This window comes from Chiloscyllium plagiosum, unplaced genomic scaffold, assembly GCF_037043375.1.
Source record: "Chiloscyllium plagiosum isolate Xiang-an unplaced genomic scaffold, Cpla_swu_hap1 HiC_scaffold_27, whole genome shotgun sequence".
NCBI classification, from domain to species: domain Eukaryota; kingdom Metazoa; phylum Chordata; class Chondrichthyes; order Orectolobiformes; family Hemiscylliidae; genus Chiloscyllium; species Chiloscyllium plagiosum.
Window position 1 is genome coordinate 24,488,521 of NW_028270165.1, and position 18,522 is coordinate 24,507,042.

General features: G+C 40.7%; 1 protein-coding gene across 1 annotated transcript; it reads right to left on the reverse strand.

Moving 5' to 3' along the window:
- Positions 1-10,352: 10,352 nt before the first annotated feature.
- Positions 10,353-11,740, reverse strand: LOC148143458 (putative G protein-coupled receptor 139). The gene is made up of 2 exons (XM_087975196.1): positions 11,671-11,740; positions 10,353-11,272 (listed from the first exon to the last, which is right to left on the reverse strand). Exons 1-2 carry the CDS (start codon positions 11,738-11,740, stop codon positions 10,353-10,355), a joined length of 990 nt encoding a protein of 329 aa, XP_087831322.1.
- Between the last annotated feature and the right edge of the window lie 6,782 nt (positions 11,741-18,522).

Genomic DNA, 18,522 nt, shown 5'->3' on the forward strand with positions numbered 1-18,522 from the left:
CCTAACAATCGACACCCGAAGATCATGCCACTCATCCTGACTCTCAGGTGATCATTACAAAATATTTAAGTTTTGCGGAGCGTGCTGATGCATTCGAATCGCCTGAACCCATTTTTTCGGGATCATGCTTTGTTAAGTATTGGAAACGAGTTTAATTATTTTGTTTAAAATGGACAGAACGTCACATATCTGCAGGAGAAAACGAAGAACTATGGAAATCCACCTAATGAGTCACTGACGCCTCCATTTAATGCTTTGTCTCATTTTTTTAGACCGTTAGCTTTCTTTCATACGCTGTATGGCAACAATATTTTTTTCTCCATTTTCCATCATTCGTATTTTGCTATGAGCCAGCTTGCTGTGCGAAGTATATTGATAGTCTGAATATACCTAACAGGATTTAAAAGGTATGATCAATGTGTTTACAAAAAAAAAGACACACATGCTTTGGGGTAAGAAAGATTATTATATTAATCTATTTTAGATACGTGCGAACTAATATATGAGTCAATAATCTAAACTACGTTAGCTATATTCACCAAGCGACTGTCAATGAATTTCCGTTTTGAGGACAGCTGGGTGGTGGATGCCACTTTCAGATCTGTCGCAGTTTCTATGGTACTGGAGCTCCATTCTCTCGAAAATCAGATCGATAGGGAAAATACGAGTGAGATAGGGTCGAGAGTATGAATGTTGAGTTGCTTACGTGCTGTTTCAACATTTCCTAGTACGTTCAGTAGTTGTCCAAATAATCCATTTGAAAACGCCATCTAAGTGGCTCAGATTTAACCTCAAAAAACGTGATTCCCACAGACGATCAAGGTTAGGCAGTTATCTCCCAGGCAAATCAGATGATCCCTCATGCTATTTATGTATATTGTTTCACTTCATGTCAGTTGCTCTGTGTCATGTCCAACTAACTTGAGAACTCGACCTTAATTTTCGGATTTCAGAACCTTAGTTTTGAGTTTAACACTACAGAGGTAATAGTGGAACTGAACACAGCTTTCGTTAGATCAAAGTTTGAATGCTGTCTGCAGTCCGGTGATTACACAAAGGGAAGAATGGGATTGGACTTGAGGGTGCGCGAAGTGAATTATCCAGCATTGGTTGCGTGGCATTTTCAGCTACGAATGAGGCTGGATAAACTCAGGGTTTTGATGTAGGGGAAATGTGAAGAGCACTTTATGTGCTGTGAGTGTGGGTTCAAGGCTATGGGTGTTATGTTAAACATGGGACTGGTGCAGGTCTTCTTATATTTTGGCGGAACAGACGCAATCAAATGAACATGGTCTTGTGCACTCTATGATTCAATTAAACTGAAATCCGATTTTGAGGGCATGGATGAACACAAGATATATGTTACCTTGTTTTGAAACATCAATGAAAAGTTGGGTCTGACAATTTTAAAGTGAAAGTCTGTCGGGTCAGAGAAGATTTTACATAAAATGCTTTTATCACTCGAGATTTTGGAGGGAACCTGGATTCCATTTCCGGTGATCGCAGTGGGGGTGTGGGTGGGATTAGGGGGCGTACAGATATTGCATGCAGTAGTACATTTTCTGGGATAGAGATTCCTTGGATTTAAGTTTCTTCTGTACATTATTCTCTGATGCAATGATTCTGTGACATGATCACCAAAAGGAGAGGATAAACCATTTCACTTTACAATATGTCCACTGGGACTTTACCATGAAACGTTTCTTCTTTCCCACACCCTTTCATGGTCCAAAAGTCATTGTTTCCTCCACATCTTTCCCTGTTACAAATACTGTTCACTTGGGAGACTGGCAGATATTTAAGTATAAGAATGAGAAGGTTTGAAAAAAGTGCACAGAGAACCGTCACCCATCACTCTCTAATGACCTGTACACAATAGGTTGGCTGTGGCCAGCCAGCACGGAGTCATTACCCCTGAAATACGGAGATTCTAAGTGCTCTGGTTATATTTTCTTTCACTTTATTTGTCTTTCTTTAAAAGCTCCGCACGACTGCCACACAGCAGTGTTGTGCAATGACTCAATAAAAACGTTCTTGTCACAAAACATCTTTGCTTACTATTCCATCACCAGTAAAACCCCACATGTGTCCAGGTAACCAGAAACAAGTAAAGCCTGGGAGGGGCTATGCTTACTTGAGAAAAATGAAGGTGGAGGATAAGGATAAAATTAAAATAGAATTAGAGGGGTAAATAAAGAGTTCACTGCCCTCCGTGCACATAGAGAGTTAGTGGACACCACATGCTCTCTCTCTCACATGGCAACCAGACTGCAACATACCTGTTTGATGAGAAGTAGGCAGTGGCTGAGATGAACCGCTCCACGGTCTACTGCCTGGACCTGTTTATATCCATTATCCTCAGTTGCATTTTATTTTCGCCTGACGAAGACAAACTGTATTTACGTGTGTGCAGTACTGTGGCTGTGGCCAGTCAGCTTGGAGTCAATCCTCTGAACTGAGGAGAATTAAATCTACTGATTCTATATTTTTCTCCTGTTGTATTAATATGAGGACATTCTAATCTCGTTTTTTTTCATTTTACTGAGGAAATTTCAATCTACATTTTTAAATGCCCCTACACCACTGCCGTGCAGCATGAGCGCTTATTTTCACCAAATCATCATGTGGTGCCGGTGTCGGGGTAGGTAGCTGGGAAAAAAAATCAGGATTCGAAGAAGTCATTATTTTTCCACCATGAGGAAGAATAACACCTCGTGGCAAGCAGAGCCGTTTTCTAAAGCGTACTAATTACATGAACGACATAAATGAAGGAGAGGATATGGATTAAATCAAAGTAGAATTGGAGGGTGAAATAAAGATGACTACGCCCCATAGTGCCAACTCGGTCCTGAAGACTTCGAGAATATTGGTGGACTTAGAGTGTTTCTTATGCAGGGACAGATGGGCCTGAACATAACCGTGGAAGGGTAGCAAGCAGTCGGCCATAATGACCCCCTCCATGGCCCGCTGCCTGGATCTTTTAATGGCCTTCTTGACCAAGTCCAGGTACAGGAGCAGACCCTGAGGAAATCCTCTGATCTGCCCTCTCCCCTCTGCACCATGTGCCCGAAAACCATGAGTGTGGAGTAGAAATGCAAAAAAAACACAAAAGAAGATCTTTAAGAAAGTTATAGACAGAGTGCAAATACCCACACGCCTTCTGCGTCATGGAATCCTCAGCAAAACAGAGTCAATAGTTTGGCTGGGCGTCTATGAGTCAGCGCAACCTGCAATTACATGGACTGCTGTGTGCAGCAACCTCCAACCCAGATCCCCGAGGGAAAGAAGAGAACTTCGGTGCAAAAAGACGTGTACTGGGGATCTTTACGGCCTGTCAGTAAATGGGCATGCCAAGACACCTCTAGTCGGTACATGAAAGAAAAGAGGGGGATGTTGTGGAGCAGCATTCGATACAGGACTGCCATTTCACAACTTTAAATGAGATAAATGTAAAGTTCTCGAGGCAGCTCAGGTTGTGGGGCACAGCTTTCAGGAAAAGGTACGTGACCCTGGGCCCAATGTGAAATTTCAAAGCAGGGAGGTGCAAATTTGGTGTTCCACCACAACGCAGCATACTGTAAATGGTGCACGAAATCTTGTCCGAGCACCACTCATCTCAGGCGTTGGATGGCACACTTAGGAGCTAGAAATCTACCATAGATCTGCTTGCAAATTCATGTGTCAGTCTTGAGCCTAGGCTACCACCCAATCAGCATGTACCCAAACGTGGTCACCCCCATCGTCACAGCCCTCTACTCTGTCATCATCTTGAAGATGTGATTGAGGATGTGTGGATTCCTGAGCAATGGCTGTCTGGCGATCAGCGCCAGGCTTCACAGAGTATAGGCCTGGTGCAAGTCGTCCATGTCGCAGACTGTGGTTAGGTATTTGTAAAAGACAGGCAGCACACAGAGGGCGATTGCACAGCCTCACGGTCAATACATAGGAGCTGCATGTCATAGCTAATATTACGCACCAGGCAGCAAAAGGATATTGCTAGCCCTCACCACGTAGGAGACGGCTCGATGTGAAGGTATTGCTGCAAGGCCTGAATTGGAAGATTCAGAACCTGTCCCGTTACCTTTACAACTACTTGTTCCAAAAGTAGATAACCAATCAGATCTGGATGTCAGTGTCAAAACCAGGAGGATGGACCAAAGAGGCCCGTCAGTACGACAGCATGGCGGCCACCAACTGGTACATGATCAGAACTCGACTACTAAACGAAATCACTCAGAGCAGCGCTGTCCAACGGTTAAGGCGAACCAAGACTTCAGAATCCAGACCCCGCCAATTTGCCGCCAAGGTTCTTCTGTCATTCCCCAATTCCTTACCTTCACCATGGACAACCAGTACCTGTACGCATCTATTGGCCATGACGAATGCCTCCAAGACCTCCGTTTCTTCCTGTCACGCCGACCCAACCGATACCCTTCCACTAACCATCTCATTTGATTGGCTGAACTGGGCCTCACCCTCAACAATTTTGCCTTCCAGTCAAATCACTTCATCCAGACAAAAGGGGTAGCCTTGGCCACCCGCATGGGTCACGGCAATGGCTGCATCTTCGTCTATATGGTACAGTCTATATGCCACAGCTACATTGGCACCATTCCCCATCTTTTCCATCGTACATTGATGACTGTATCAATGCTACCTCGCGCCTCACGAAGAGGTTAAATAGTTCATTAACTTCACAAACATCTTCCACTCCTGGAGGTACACCTGGAACATCTCAGACACCTCCCTTCCTTCTTGGACCTCTTCATCTCCACATCTGGTGATCGACTAAACACAGAAATGTACTACAAACCTACTGACTCTCACAACTACATGTACGACAAAACCTCCGACATTGCCTCCTGTGGAAACGCTCTCACTTGCTCCGAACTTCCCCGCCTCCACCGCATCTGATTCCACGATGACTAATTCCACCTTTGAACAACTCTGGTAGCCTCCTACTTAAAATACTACGATTGCCCCTCCCACGTGGTCGCAATGCCCCCTAGCATATATCCTCCACTTCCTGCAGGTCAGTCCTTGAACCCCACCCCTCCAACCAGGATAGAAGCCATCGGTCCTCACCTTCCACCCCACTAACCTCCGGATACTGTGTATCATTTCCAACATTTCCTCCATCTCCAAACAGACCCCATCGCCCGAAATATATTTCCCTCCCAACCCCATCTGTATTCCAGAGAAACCATTCCCTCTTTGACACCCTTGTCATTTCCTTGCACCCTACCAACACACTATCCAATCCTAGCACCTTCTCCTGCCACCACATGAAATGCAAAGCCTGTTTCAAGCCACGCCCCCTACCTCCGTCCAAGGCAACAAAGGATCCTTACATGAAGGTTATCCCACGAAATGCAAAGATGAAGCCTATCGAAAGTCTTTCACGATCAACCTTGAAGCAAAAGGTGCTTCCATACTTCGGAAGTGTTGTGACACCGTTGAATGATTTTCCGAAGAACACAAAGTTTCGGTGAGCAGAACTGTGCCAGGAGGAATTCGACCATATGAAATCAAGATTAACCATCAAACCAGTTTTGGCTTCAGCAAATTTCCAAAACCTTTCAAAGTCGTCATCGATGCTATTGGCTTTGGGGTTGGAGCTATACACCTACAGGAAGATAATTGTGGAATGGAACTGCCAATTGGTTAGTTTTGGATGGTCAGCATCCACCAAATAAGCTACTTCACGATCGAAAAAGAACTATTGAGTTTGGTACCATTCTGACAGCATTTTAATGTTAATGTCATGAACAGTGTTTTTGAGGCAGTTGTGTGCACGTATCACAATCCACTTGCATTCTTAGAAAGCTTTACAGACAAGAATATGGGACTATTTCGATAGAGTCTTACGTTTTTAGTTTAAAAATCATAAGTGTTGCGGGCCGTGGGAATGTAGTTACGGATTTAACTAACAAAGTTCAGATGAGATTTGTTTGTATTTAGCGTTATGTACATACAGGTATACATGGGTAGAAGTTAAGGTGAACATATATTTAAGTTATCTGCGTGTTCCTTTGATGTGTTTAAAATAGAAAAGACATGTAGCCATCTTTTCATTATGATGATTCTTTTTTTCTTAAGGGTGGAGGTGTAATGAAGATGTGGATACACTGTACCTTTAAGAAAGTTAAAGTTTTGAAGAACTACCTGACAGCACGAACTGTTCTTAGTAAGGTCGAAAACTAGGTTAGCTGGTTGCTTGGAGACAAAAAAAAAGCTTCAATTCGGCCAATTAGTTTACATTATACATTTGACTTTAGCATATTGAGAGTCTTAAAGGTCAATGATACAACCCGTCACTTTGAGCGTAGAAGACCAGGGGAAATTGAACAGTTCGGAGATGAACTGCCTCCCCTCCAGCGCGTAGAGACTGCTCGAAAATAGCTCTCTCACCTGTTGCTGTACGTGCCCAGCAACAGAATCTCGAATCTGATATCCAGCATCTGCAGTCCTCACTTTCTCCTCGTTTAAACTAAAGGATCTGTTTTCATGCTGTATATCTTTATGACTGTGAAACACTTCTGACAGACACACGTCAAGCGTGATATTTCTGATATGGATATAGTTCTCTCTCACATGTGCAAAGTCAAGAAAATTATAACACTAACTGAATTGAACCTCATGCTCCACACGTTACCCTGGAATCTGCATAAATGGATAAGGGGCGTTGAAGACCAAAATTTAACTGCGGAAGCATCATACTGAACTGAAATATAACTTCAAAATGGCCTAGTCCTGCACCTATTGTCTATGGTCTGTTGTCATATCAATTCAGTTTCATGTGTATTCAATTTGTTTCGGTTTTCAGTATCTGCAGTATTTTGTTTTCATTCCCATACAATTTTTTGACTTGACCCTAGACGTGGTTCTCATTAATTAGGAGAGCATGAATTCCACCTGTCTCAAAGCCATGTGCAAACAAGCTCGATCATTCATGACTGCTCGTTGAACTGTGCACAGACTCGAGTCATGAGTATCAAAGCTTATCTGATTGGCCCGTATAAGGCAAGAATGAATTGGAATGTTAATTCTCCCTTTCTGCAAGGGCCTGTCTTCTGAAAATTTCTTCCATGATGCAGCAGCGTTCATGGTATAACTTACTATAGGAACATCTCAAGACAGTTCTGCATGAAGAAAAGGCGGATGGCTGCCAAACTATGTGATTTGACCTGTATGCAGGTTTAGAGATGGAAACTCTTTTGTGACTGATTTAGTGGGAAAGATCAGCCTTCAATGAATTGCCCAAATGTGGTCAGATATATTTCCCATTAGCTACTTTTCTTTGTGGATTGCTCATTCCCAAAGTCGGAATCAAAGGCTGGGTGAATTGATTATACATATCACATGAATGACTGGATGCTCTTTTCAAAAAAAATTTGATCAGCAGTACAGGTGTTTTGTGAATACCTTCAGAAGATTTTTTGTTCTGCATCACTGACAATCAAATGCAGTGTGCACACAAGTCAGCAATGCCTTTCCATGCTGAGAACTAATTGTCGACGTTTACCAGTGGGGACCTCTCCACCCTTTACGTTCCTGTTGGGACCTCCATCATCCAGATTTTGGAAATATTATCAACACAAGCCCATTTAATTAGACGGAAGGATTGGGGATCTGGTCCACTAGAGGTCGCCAGGTTGTAACAGTAACAATGAAGGCATGGCTGCAACTAACATTGCAGAGTTACACCATTGCTTGCAAATTAGTGTGCTGGAAGATGCAAACAATTTTTGTACCATGACATAAGGCAGGAACGGGATTCTGCCTAGTCCCAGAAACACCTGCCTGGATAAATTCCAGATTGCAGGATAGTTGCTTTCACTGGAAGAATCAAGGGAACTTTTGGTTTTGAAACTCAGCAGAAATGACCATTAACAGAAGAGAAATTAGAGCAAGTCTCACATGCAAACACGGCTGCAGTTTGGAAGGATGATCAATCACCCTTAACTGTTGGCCAGGGGAGACATTAGTTTGAAAATTCAACCTTAAATTCTGTCGCAGATGAAGTGGCTGTCAAGTCAGGTGTTGCCAGGATGTCAACATTGCTCGGCAAAATGCATGGTCGCTCCTCAATGCGTCATTATGGAGTACATTAGGGAGTATTATACAGTTAACCAAAGGCAGACAATGCTTCCAAAACAGCAGAAACATATTCTGACGTCAAAATAAAGGGTATAAGTTACATTACGGATGGGCGTTCAATTTTTAAAATATATTTACTTGCAGAAGAAGAGCGCTAAAACACAAGGGGAAAGGCATGTTAGGCACAGAAACCACCATGCCTGTGGAGGGACTGGTCTTGCAGTTGACAGGTATCAGTTAAGAGTAGAAAATCGTTAATGAGCAATCCAGACATTTAAGTAAAAGTTTCAAAATGTCCAGTGAAGCTTAATTCCGTTCAAAATTAAGGAATGAATTAGAATGTTAAGTTGCCTATGGATAACAAAAGAAGCCAGTAGACTCCCCATCGTTCAAAAGCAAAAGACTTATAAAGCGTGGAAAGGTAGCAATAGGCCGTTTCTTTTATTTTTTGTATTTTAGTAAACAGAAATGTTGGTTTAAAACCCGAATCTTGAGGAAGAAAACATACTTTTAAAGCAAATTTCCAATAATTTCCACATGAACAGAACAGAGCACCTGTAGCATAGGCCTCTGCTGCAGTAGGGCGTTGAATTGAGAATATAAGTTAAAACATTGATGGACATTGAGGTCACAAAGTAAACAAAGTGATGCATTGATGATAGAAATTAGAACACCGAGGCGTGAGGTAGCTGCCATCACTGAGGCATTGTTGATATATTGGCAGAATGTGCAGCTTAATTATCCACGATGTAGGGTATTTAGCCAGACAGGGAACAAGGGAAAATGGACATGGTGTTGCAATACAGATCTGATAATCAAGTGCAGAATTAAAACGGTATGGCATAATCACAACTTCCTCAAAATTAAGCTATATTGGTAAAAAGATAACAATCAAACAGGGGAAATCAGACTGGCAATAGTGCACTGTGAACCTCTTTACAGTCTGAAAGAAATAGAAGTTCAGTTATGTGGGAAAATGTCACTGAACAGCGATAGTAATAGTCTGTTGGAAGTTGGGTTTTCAATTGCCCAACATTAAAAGGGGTTGTCACACTGTAAAAGTTTTAGAGGACGAAATTTTTCCAGGAGATTTTTAAAGCAACTACCGAGAAGGCAATGCAAGGAAAAAATGTATGGTCCTGCATTGAATTTTGCGCAATGAGTGGAGGAATTTGTTGAAATATCGGCTGGGGAAGGCGCCATTTTATCGATAGTGATCATAATTTCGTTAGTTTCAAGGTTGTTTCGGCAATGTCCAAGTATAAAAATGACGTAAGAATCATAAACTGAAGGAAGGGAAAATTTAATGAAATCATATATTACTTGACCAAAGCTACTTTTATGCAACTATTTTTCAGAGCAGTCAGAGTCCCTCTGGAAGTCAATAGCTGGTGCACAGGGCCAACATATTCACTCAAGGTAAAGGGTTGGCCAAAAAACCCTGAGAATGGTGGCGAGCAAACAATATACATGACTTGTGAAAGGTTAAAAAAAAAGACTTAGGTTATATACCAAGGTCTCAGTAAAAGAGAACCACTAGAGGGCTACAGCATGTTTGAGATGAAACCTAAAAAGACTGAGGTGAGTGAAAAAAGAGGCATGACAGATAAATCGTGAGTATGAACGACTGACATACACACAACATGGTGAGCACGACAGATGAGCTTGAAGAACTGGTTCAGCCAATGGCGGTTTCAGTGAATTATTACATGAAGACTCTGGAAGTGTTGGAAAATCGCGACCATCCAGCTGATCACCTTACTCTTTGCTTGACACAAAGGCGATGTGTGCAGATGCCGCAGAGTAAGTTATGTAAAAATCTGACAAACTTTGAAGAAACTATGACAGTTAGTCATGGACAATGTTTCGTTTGATGCCAGAACCTGTCTACCGTTCCAGTGTGAGAAAGTAAGTTAAGAATGAACAGTCGATTTTAGCTAAGCATCAATGTATATATTCTATGACCTGAACAAATAAATTATCCATTCCCTCAATGACATACGACCTGATGACTCCAACATACTAAAGCATTGAGAAGTTGGACAGTTTGAGTGAGCATGGATTGGAGAACAATAGATTGACGGAAAGTCATTCACGCATGTAAATTCTGTGCTGATGTAGTAGTATTTATATATTCCTTGTTTGCAAAATTAAGAATATAGCTAAAAGTGAGTGCTCCTTGGAATGCGATCGTATGTGAAATAGAGCTAAAGAGGTAAATTTGCTCTCTGAGAAAGTTCTAAAGAACATTCTCACATTTTGCAAATTTCAAATAATTTAGACAATAGATTGAGTGGATATTTCACCCCATTCTTTAATTCAGCTCTCACTTTACGTTGAGTCCCTGCATAAATAAATGGATTTATGCAGGAACTCAAAAACTGAAGCATATACCCGGTTTCCTCAAATATAAATGTTGATTCCTCGGAAAAAGTACCTGAAAAGTAAGTACCCTTTGCAATTCGAACGTACAGAGCCATTATGAAGTATAAAAAATATAACATGATGAAACTACCTGAAACGGCAAAGAGTAACACAATTGACTTTCTTCTCTTCTCCATCTCTGGGTCACTCTGATTCTCTCCAGTGCCATGGGCTCGAAGTCTCCTGCGGGATCGATTGGCTGCTAGAATGTGCCTGACAGTCAGAGCATTGAGCAGTAACATCATAATGAATGGAAGATAAGGGGTTGAAATACAACGAATTAGATCATATGCAACCCATGCAGGTAAGGTATAAAATTCTAATTTTATGCTGCAGTACCAGGGTATATTGCCAATTATGTACTTGGGTTCATATATAAAGTACATAAAGATATCTTTTATACAGGAGAGTATGGACACTATTGTGATTACCCTGGCTGCCGTTTTCACAGTACAATATTTTATTTTCAGTTTTTGGCAGCAAATAGCCACATATCGATCAAAGGTGAAGGCAACCGTTAACCAGGCAGAGCTGTCTATGGCTGCAAAACTTAAGACAGAACGTACACTGCATATAGGAGTAATAAAAAGGAAACTGCTTGGGAAATAAATCCCAGCAATTCTGTTCAATATCACAGTCATAACAATGGCTAAAAAATCGGTAACCGCCATAGCGACAAGGTAACAAGTGATACATCTGGAGAGACCACAGCTTCTTCGGGAAAGGATTGCAATCACTGCCAAGTTAGCTGAAATAATGTGTGAGATGGAATGAGTCAGCGACATAATAATAAATAACTACTTCAGACATTTTTGTACGTAGTTTCCATTTATAAAACAATTAAACGTTTTACGATATTTGTGTAAATTTTAGAAAATTGCAATGTGATTGTTAGTTGGAAATTATGCATTAAGCTACGACAACTGACTCTGCATGTAAAATATGGATCTATATTTGAAATTAGGTAGATCAATAATGAAGAAATTGAAGATTATTGTTCGAGAGCAAACATTAAAGATTAAGCAATTGATTACAATCAAAACAAATATGGGACCAATAAATGCATCATCAAAAAATGCAACTGAAGTAAGGAAAGAAAATGGAGTTGTTCAAAATTTCCTGCTTTGAGTAATGACGGAACATTACCTGGAACTCCGACCACTGCAAGGACGGGATAATAAATCGCAAACACCAGTCCACTTGGTATTCCATGCATTTCTATCAGAAATTCTGACTACGATCTGCATTTCATTGAAAATGTTGTCTAATTTATACATTGTGAAGCGGCTCCAGGGAGTTAATTAGATGCTATGATCTGTGGCATGAATCAAATCTATGGAACGAACAGATTAGTGGAGCTACCACACAGCTATTGCTTATGTTGCAATGGAATGGCACTTCTTCCTTGTGACCTGAATCTTTTTGTGAAAGCAAGTATCCACACAGCATAGCATTAGTATAGTGATGCTGCCCCCTTCACAAGATTAGGGTTTCTTTGCGTTTTTACCCCCAGAGTGTCCCTAACGACTGAGGTGCTTATATGTCTCGAAGTGGCTCTCAGATGCTGGCTTAGTGAACAAGCAGAGGAGCCCTTTCATTTCTTTTTAAAACAGCTGTGCAGTGCAAGGGGAGAGACCAGTTCTCACAGTTCACGTGTTTTTTTCCAGCTTGGTTGAGTTTTAGTAAGATGTCAAAAACGGCTGGGGACACAGGGAAGCAGCTTCAGAGCAAAGAGGTTCCATGTTCCACAGTACTCTTGCCTGAACTTTCTCTCTGTAATTTCTCCTATAGGAAACTGTGCTTGAATTAATCTTTTGACAAGCGGGTTGTTTCGGTGATGTTGCGGGAATTAGAACTGCTTCCTTGAGCTGTAAAATTGTGTTAGCTGGGTTATCAAATAATTTATCTTCTTCTAAATTCTGTTTTCTTTCGTTCTTGTTTCATTCGTAGTACTTAAATAAATTCAATGTTGCTTAAAGCTGAGTTTTTTTTACCAGCTGCTGTACTTAAGGTAAAAAAATGTTACGTATGGGGCTATCTTCTTGAAATGTTTCGAGGGAGTCTGACCTGGTACATAACAATGGTTTCAAATCTCTTTTTATTTAACCCAACTTGCGTCTGTGTTAGTTAAATGCAGTTTCACTTTATTGCAGTTATTTTCGTTGTTTTGTGTGCATCATTCCATTTAGAGTGGGCTGCCCTTTTCATTTCCAGGATGGTCATTTCAAAATACTTCAATTTCGGCATGCTTACGTTGAGTGCCAACTTCCTTTGTATGCAGTCGGAAAATTACATGCGTTCAGCATAGTTTGATTCTGTGTGCTTGCTGATATGTTGCCTTGGTTCTGTTTAAATTTTAATTAAGTGCCTCTGAACGTCAAGAGTCCTGGTTAAATTCAGCTTGTCCACATACATTTTAATGCGATTAAGTATAGCTCATTAATTTTAGGTGGAAGTATGATAATTTCACTTCTGTTTAACACAGTTATACTTAGCATGATCAAAATTGAATAATGCGGTTCCTGGAAATTCCAAACACAGAAAATGCCGGGGATAGCCAACAGGTTTGACGCTGTCAAACCTGTTGGCTTTCCCCGGCATTGGAGACAAAAAACGGGTTAACATTTCAACTCCAATAGAGCTCGGTTCCGAAACATTTACAAAGAGAACTGCAAGCGTTCACTGTTTCAATGTAAAATTATAGCGCTTTCTTTCAGTTTCTAAGTTACATTCAATGTTGAAAAGCCCATCTAAAATTGATTGGATTCGTTGTACATGATCGAGGTAGAATTGATCATATTCTCATTTGACAGGAGTTTGAACAACAGTATCATTTCCAACACCAGCAGAGGTCGGTATGTAAAACGCGAACTGAACAATGAATCCCTCAAACAGCAGTTAGTTTGGCTCGTGGGAGGTATTCTACCTGCAATGGAAAAGATGATACAAACAAATCAAGAATTCCTAGATGCGGGTCGAGGTAAAAAGTAACAATATAAAAGAAAATGTGTGATTATGACTATAGTATAACAGGAAGGTCAAAACTATCAGCTTTGCCGAAGTTCTTGGACTGATGTGAAAAAGGTAATGAGAAACACAGAGGAGCAATAAAAAAGGTCGATCAGTTAACACCACAGAATGAAGAACAAGCAAAATAAAACATAATTTAGAAAAACAGCTACACATTATCTGAATAGTACGAGCAGAAGTATTGTTGTTGAATGATTGAATGTTTGGATAATCGAGGTTGCCCTGTATTTGAAAACTCAACACGACGTCACCACAAATTAACAAAGGAGCTGTGCCAATTTCCGGCAAAGTCCCTACAAAGACACAGCTTGGCAAAAAGGGTAAATTCAAACAGAGGTTCTTTCAGGAGTGAGATGGCAATGAGAATGAACCAGGGATCATTTGCTGAAGCATAGAACCTCTTTTCACTTTACCTGTTTCTCTTGGTCACTAGCTAAAACTAAAGCAAGCTCGAAAAAGTCCTGAACTGGGAAAAGTGATGACTCCGCTTTCATTTGACAACTGCTTCAAAGAAAAAAAATTAAAGGCTTCCCCTGTTTGTTGATTGACGCTGCATCTGTTGGGTATTCCCCGCAAATCAGAAACTCTACCTTTTACAACTCTTGAAAAAAACAAGGAGAACATAACATTGTCAAAGGGGCAACATCTTCACAAGAATTATTAGCCACATTTAAAAAGTAAGGATTGATTAGGAAGAATCACCCACCAAGTTGTGGAGGAATAACTGTGTTACGCTTATGTTCTGGAAGTTTATTCTGAAGGAACGCCATTTGTGTTTAAAGAGGATTATGAGCGTGATGTAGTCAATGTGGTGAACATCGATTTCCAGATGGGGTCTGACTTGAGCATCATAAGAGGAAGATTATAGGCACCATGTGAAATTAACATGAAAAGTGTCGATGCAGATTCGGCTGAGAGGTGGTAAGTGGATATGTTTTGGGGTAGAGCTAGGTGTACAGTGGTATTCCACAAGATTCTTATTTGGGCCCTGTATTATATATGTTATGCACTAATGATTTGGACCTTGTTATGAGAGGATAATTTCAACATTTTTGGCTGAGATGAAAATTTGAAGAGATCAAAGCTAAGGGAAGAAAAATGTGTCCCTTCAAAATGACCTTGAAAAATTCGTAGAATTGATGGACAGCAGGCAGACAAGCTTCAATTTAAAGAAATACAAAATGAAGCACTGTGTTGGGAAGAACAGTAGATGGCAGTATAAAGAAGGCGTACAATTCTAGAGGTTTGCAAAAACAGATGAGCCTTTAATATGTTTTAAAAGGACATTACAATTGGCAGGATAGTTGGGGATTGCAGTTAATAAACTATGCGATGTTCTCTGACTTAATAACAGAGTGCAAGAGCAAGGAAGTTGTGTTGAAATTGTGCACAACATTTGTTGCAGCTCAACTGGAACATTGTGCATAGCTATATGCGCCACGTTACAGGAACGGTATGAATGCACAACAGAGTTCAGAAGTAATTCAAAAGAAGTCTTTTTCCAACAATAAGAAATATCATTCATGTGGATAGGTTGAAAAAGTCAGCAGTGTGTTCCTTTGGGGTTGGTGGAGTAGATTGAGAGAGGCTTATGCTACACATTAAAAGAGGAAGAATGAAAGGGTATGGATTTAAATTAATGTGCAGCAGAAGTGAGTTTGATGAGAGAAGTATAGCATGCAGTTACAGTTTAGAATGCATTGCCTGTTGGAGACGCGTTCAATTGGAACATTTAAGAGATCATTGCATCTATATTTGACGCAATTATTGTGCGACAGTATGCGGAAAAGCAAATAATTAACATTAGGTAGCATTGGTGTTTTGAGAGGCCTGTTCAAAGAATGGAACGATATGATTCTGGGATTTTGTGCATTTGGGCACAGCTACGTGTACATGACTAAGTACATGGTTATACTACATTCCTGAAGAAGGGCCTGTGCCCGAAACGTCGAATCTCCTGTTCCCTGGATGCTGCCTGACCTGCTGTGCTGTTCCAGCAATAAAGTTTCAACTTTGATCTCCAGCATCTGCAGACCTCACTTTCTCCTATACTACATTAAGTAATCTTTATAAATAAAATACTGAACGATTTATAAATTGTACTTTGCTCTTATAGACAGACAAACATGGACAGAGTGATAAAAGCACACATGTGAGGGAAACGCAATGAAAGAAATACAGTTCAGTTATATTTATTTGGATGAACTTCGGTGTTAGCTTTTTCTGACCAGAAGGTTTCTCCACGACCTAACCTTTTTGAATACTTCAACTGGGTTTCAATAGGCAAGACTTAATTTTATCACTGGATCAAGGTCACAATGTGCAAAATCAACTGACGGAAAGACAAGCTGCTTTTCTACACGTTTAAATTAGGTGACTGTAGAGAACTGAGTACGTGATTTTTTTTTCTTTTTCCGGCCGCTTGTTTCTTTCCTCATCCGATGAATGTCTCTCTGTCTAATTTACAGTTCAAATTATTCAGCTTCATGGCAACAATTCTATAATTTTTGACGAGTGCACACCCATCAGCTTTCACCGTCCCGCTGTTGCCTGTTTGTCCGCACGTTATGGGTACTCATCGATTGAGAAGCACAGCTGACAAAGGATAACAAATTCTTTCATTCCAATACACGAAGCCATACTTGTGAATTGTTGAGTAGGCAGTTCTGTCTCATTGCGGCCCACAGTTTAGAAAAAAAAAAGTTTAAAAGTAAAAATGCATGATCATTACACATGCTTCCTATTAGGAAGATGAACGGGCATCATAAAAACGTTTGCAAAGTTTGAACATTCTTCCTTAACTGTTATAAAGCAAGTAGACTGGGAAAATTTAAGAAACCTGCTGAAGATATGTCACTTTTTAAATGAATAAACCGGAAGGAAAGAATGATGTGTTAGCTTTGCAATTTCGAGCTGTTATGAATACAATCAGAAGGGCGAGAATCGATATGAGTGGATTTACGAAATGACAATGGAAATTAAAAGTAAAACATTTATGGTTAATAACCACCTGGATGATGCAGTCCTGTTTTGCAAGCTCACTTTGTCCTTGTTTTTGTTTAATTCGGAATCGTAATGGTGGAGGTGCCAATTTGCCAGGAAATGCTTACTTTGAACAATGGCAGGTGAGTAGCCAGTTCTCCTAATTCAAGCTTTTCTTTCTAGGTTGTTTTTATGTTTAGCAGGCAATCAAAAGATATTACTGTAATAGGGAAGCATTCATAGTGAAAAGTGATTCCAACCGACTGGTTTTGTCTCTGAACACTTTCTGAAGTTATTTTCTGCTGTTCGTAAGAAGCTGTGTTTGAATTTACCTTTTGTCAAGGGGTGCGATTATGGGATGAGGCGGGAAATATAATATCTTCATTAAGTTGCGACGGATTTGCTTGGGTTTTCAAATAAGTTAAGCTATTGTAAATTTTGTTTCGTTTTTTTTTCGTGTTTCAGGTATAGTGCTTAATAAATTATGTTTTCCTTAAAGCCAAGTATTGTGACCAACTGCGTCAATTCTGGAGTGTTCACTTCACATCTGCTTAAACAACTAATAAACATTTAGTGTCTGGGCTGCTTTCTGAATACGTTCTGAGGGGGTCTGGCCAGTTTCATAACAGAGTGGGAGCTCTTGGAGAGATTTATTGAATAGTCCCAGTTTGGGACTAGGGTATTTGGCCTCAAAGACAGATAGTGCTATGTGTTCGAGTGTTTTGTCCTGTGTGCTGAATTCACTTGGTTTAACCAGTGCTTGGTGTAGTAATAGCTTTCACTATGAGTTTCCTGGGAGTGCAAGAAGTGAATTGGGGGGCTTTACAAAAGAAACCGACAGCGCAAAGCAGCTGTAATGCGGCAGACAAGCTGAAGTTCTAGTTATCTCCATTGGTAAGAAAAGGAAAAACAGTTACAGCAGCACCAGAGCCGGGGGTTTGATTCCAATCAATGTGTAGAGTTTGAAGATACTCCCCATGTCTATGTGGGTCCCTTCTGGGCGGTCCGGTTTCCATGCACAGTCAAATATATGATTGCTAGGTCAATTGACCATGCAAAATTACACATAGCTTTCTGGGATGTGTACATTAGCTATGTCTTTCAGAAAAAATGCAGCAAAATCGGGTCGGGGGATAGGTCTGGGTTTGGACTTGTTGGAAAGAAAATGGACTGCTTCCACGTCATGGTCTTTCTCTGATTCCAACAATTGAAAATGCAGCAGCTTGAGATAGAGGTAAAAGAAATGGAAAAGGAAATGAAACAATTAGAATTACCACTGAACGTAAAGGAAAGAGAATAAATAAGAAGAAATAGAAAAACGTCGCCTGGGCAGAACAAAAGGAAAAGGACACTAAAAGGATTAGAAGGATATAGTTCAAGTGCAGGGAAATGGGGTTAGCGCGGACAGACATGTTCTTCAGCATGGACGAGTTTGCGTCAAGGGCCTGTCTGCACGCTCTGGGATTCCATGACTCTCTGACCGATTCGCTTTAGCAGAACGTAAAATAAAGTAGAGAATGTCCATAGCCGGCGTGGTTCGTTGGCTCAGTGGTTAGCATTGCTGCCTCACAGCACGGGAGACCCACATTTGATTCCAACCTCGGACGACTGTGTGGAGTTTGCATGTTTTCCCTGTGTCTGCATGGGTTTCCTCCGTGTACTCCAGTTTCCTCCCACAATCCAAAGATGTGCAGGTCAGGTAAATTGGCTATGCTAAACTGCACATAGCATTAGGTGCAATTGTCTGACTGCGTTACCCTTTGGAGGGTCCATGTGGACTTGTTCGGCTGAAGGGCATGTTTCCACACTGTAGAGAATCTAATAGATAATGATGGAGAAAAAGAGAGAGTTTGAAATTGGCAATTAGTCAGGAAAGTTGGTTTAAAAGGATAAAAATTATGATATCGAATTAGAGACATCAGCCAGTGATGTCTCTTATCTCAAGAGGGTTGGAATATAAAAGCAGAGATGTACTACTAAGACTTT

What these genes read in the sequence shown, in the direction of transcription:
- LOC148143458 (XM_087975196.1), bottom strand. Translation starts at nt 11,740, where the DNA reads ATGCATGGAATACCAAGTGGACTGGTGTTTGCGATTTATTATCCCGTC. An exon ending in TGCAGTGGTCGGAGTTCCAG is followed by an intron (nt 11,273 to 11,670) that starts GTAATGTTCCGT and finishes ACATTATTTCAG; the next exon opens with CTAACTTGGCAGTGATTGCA.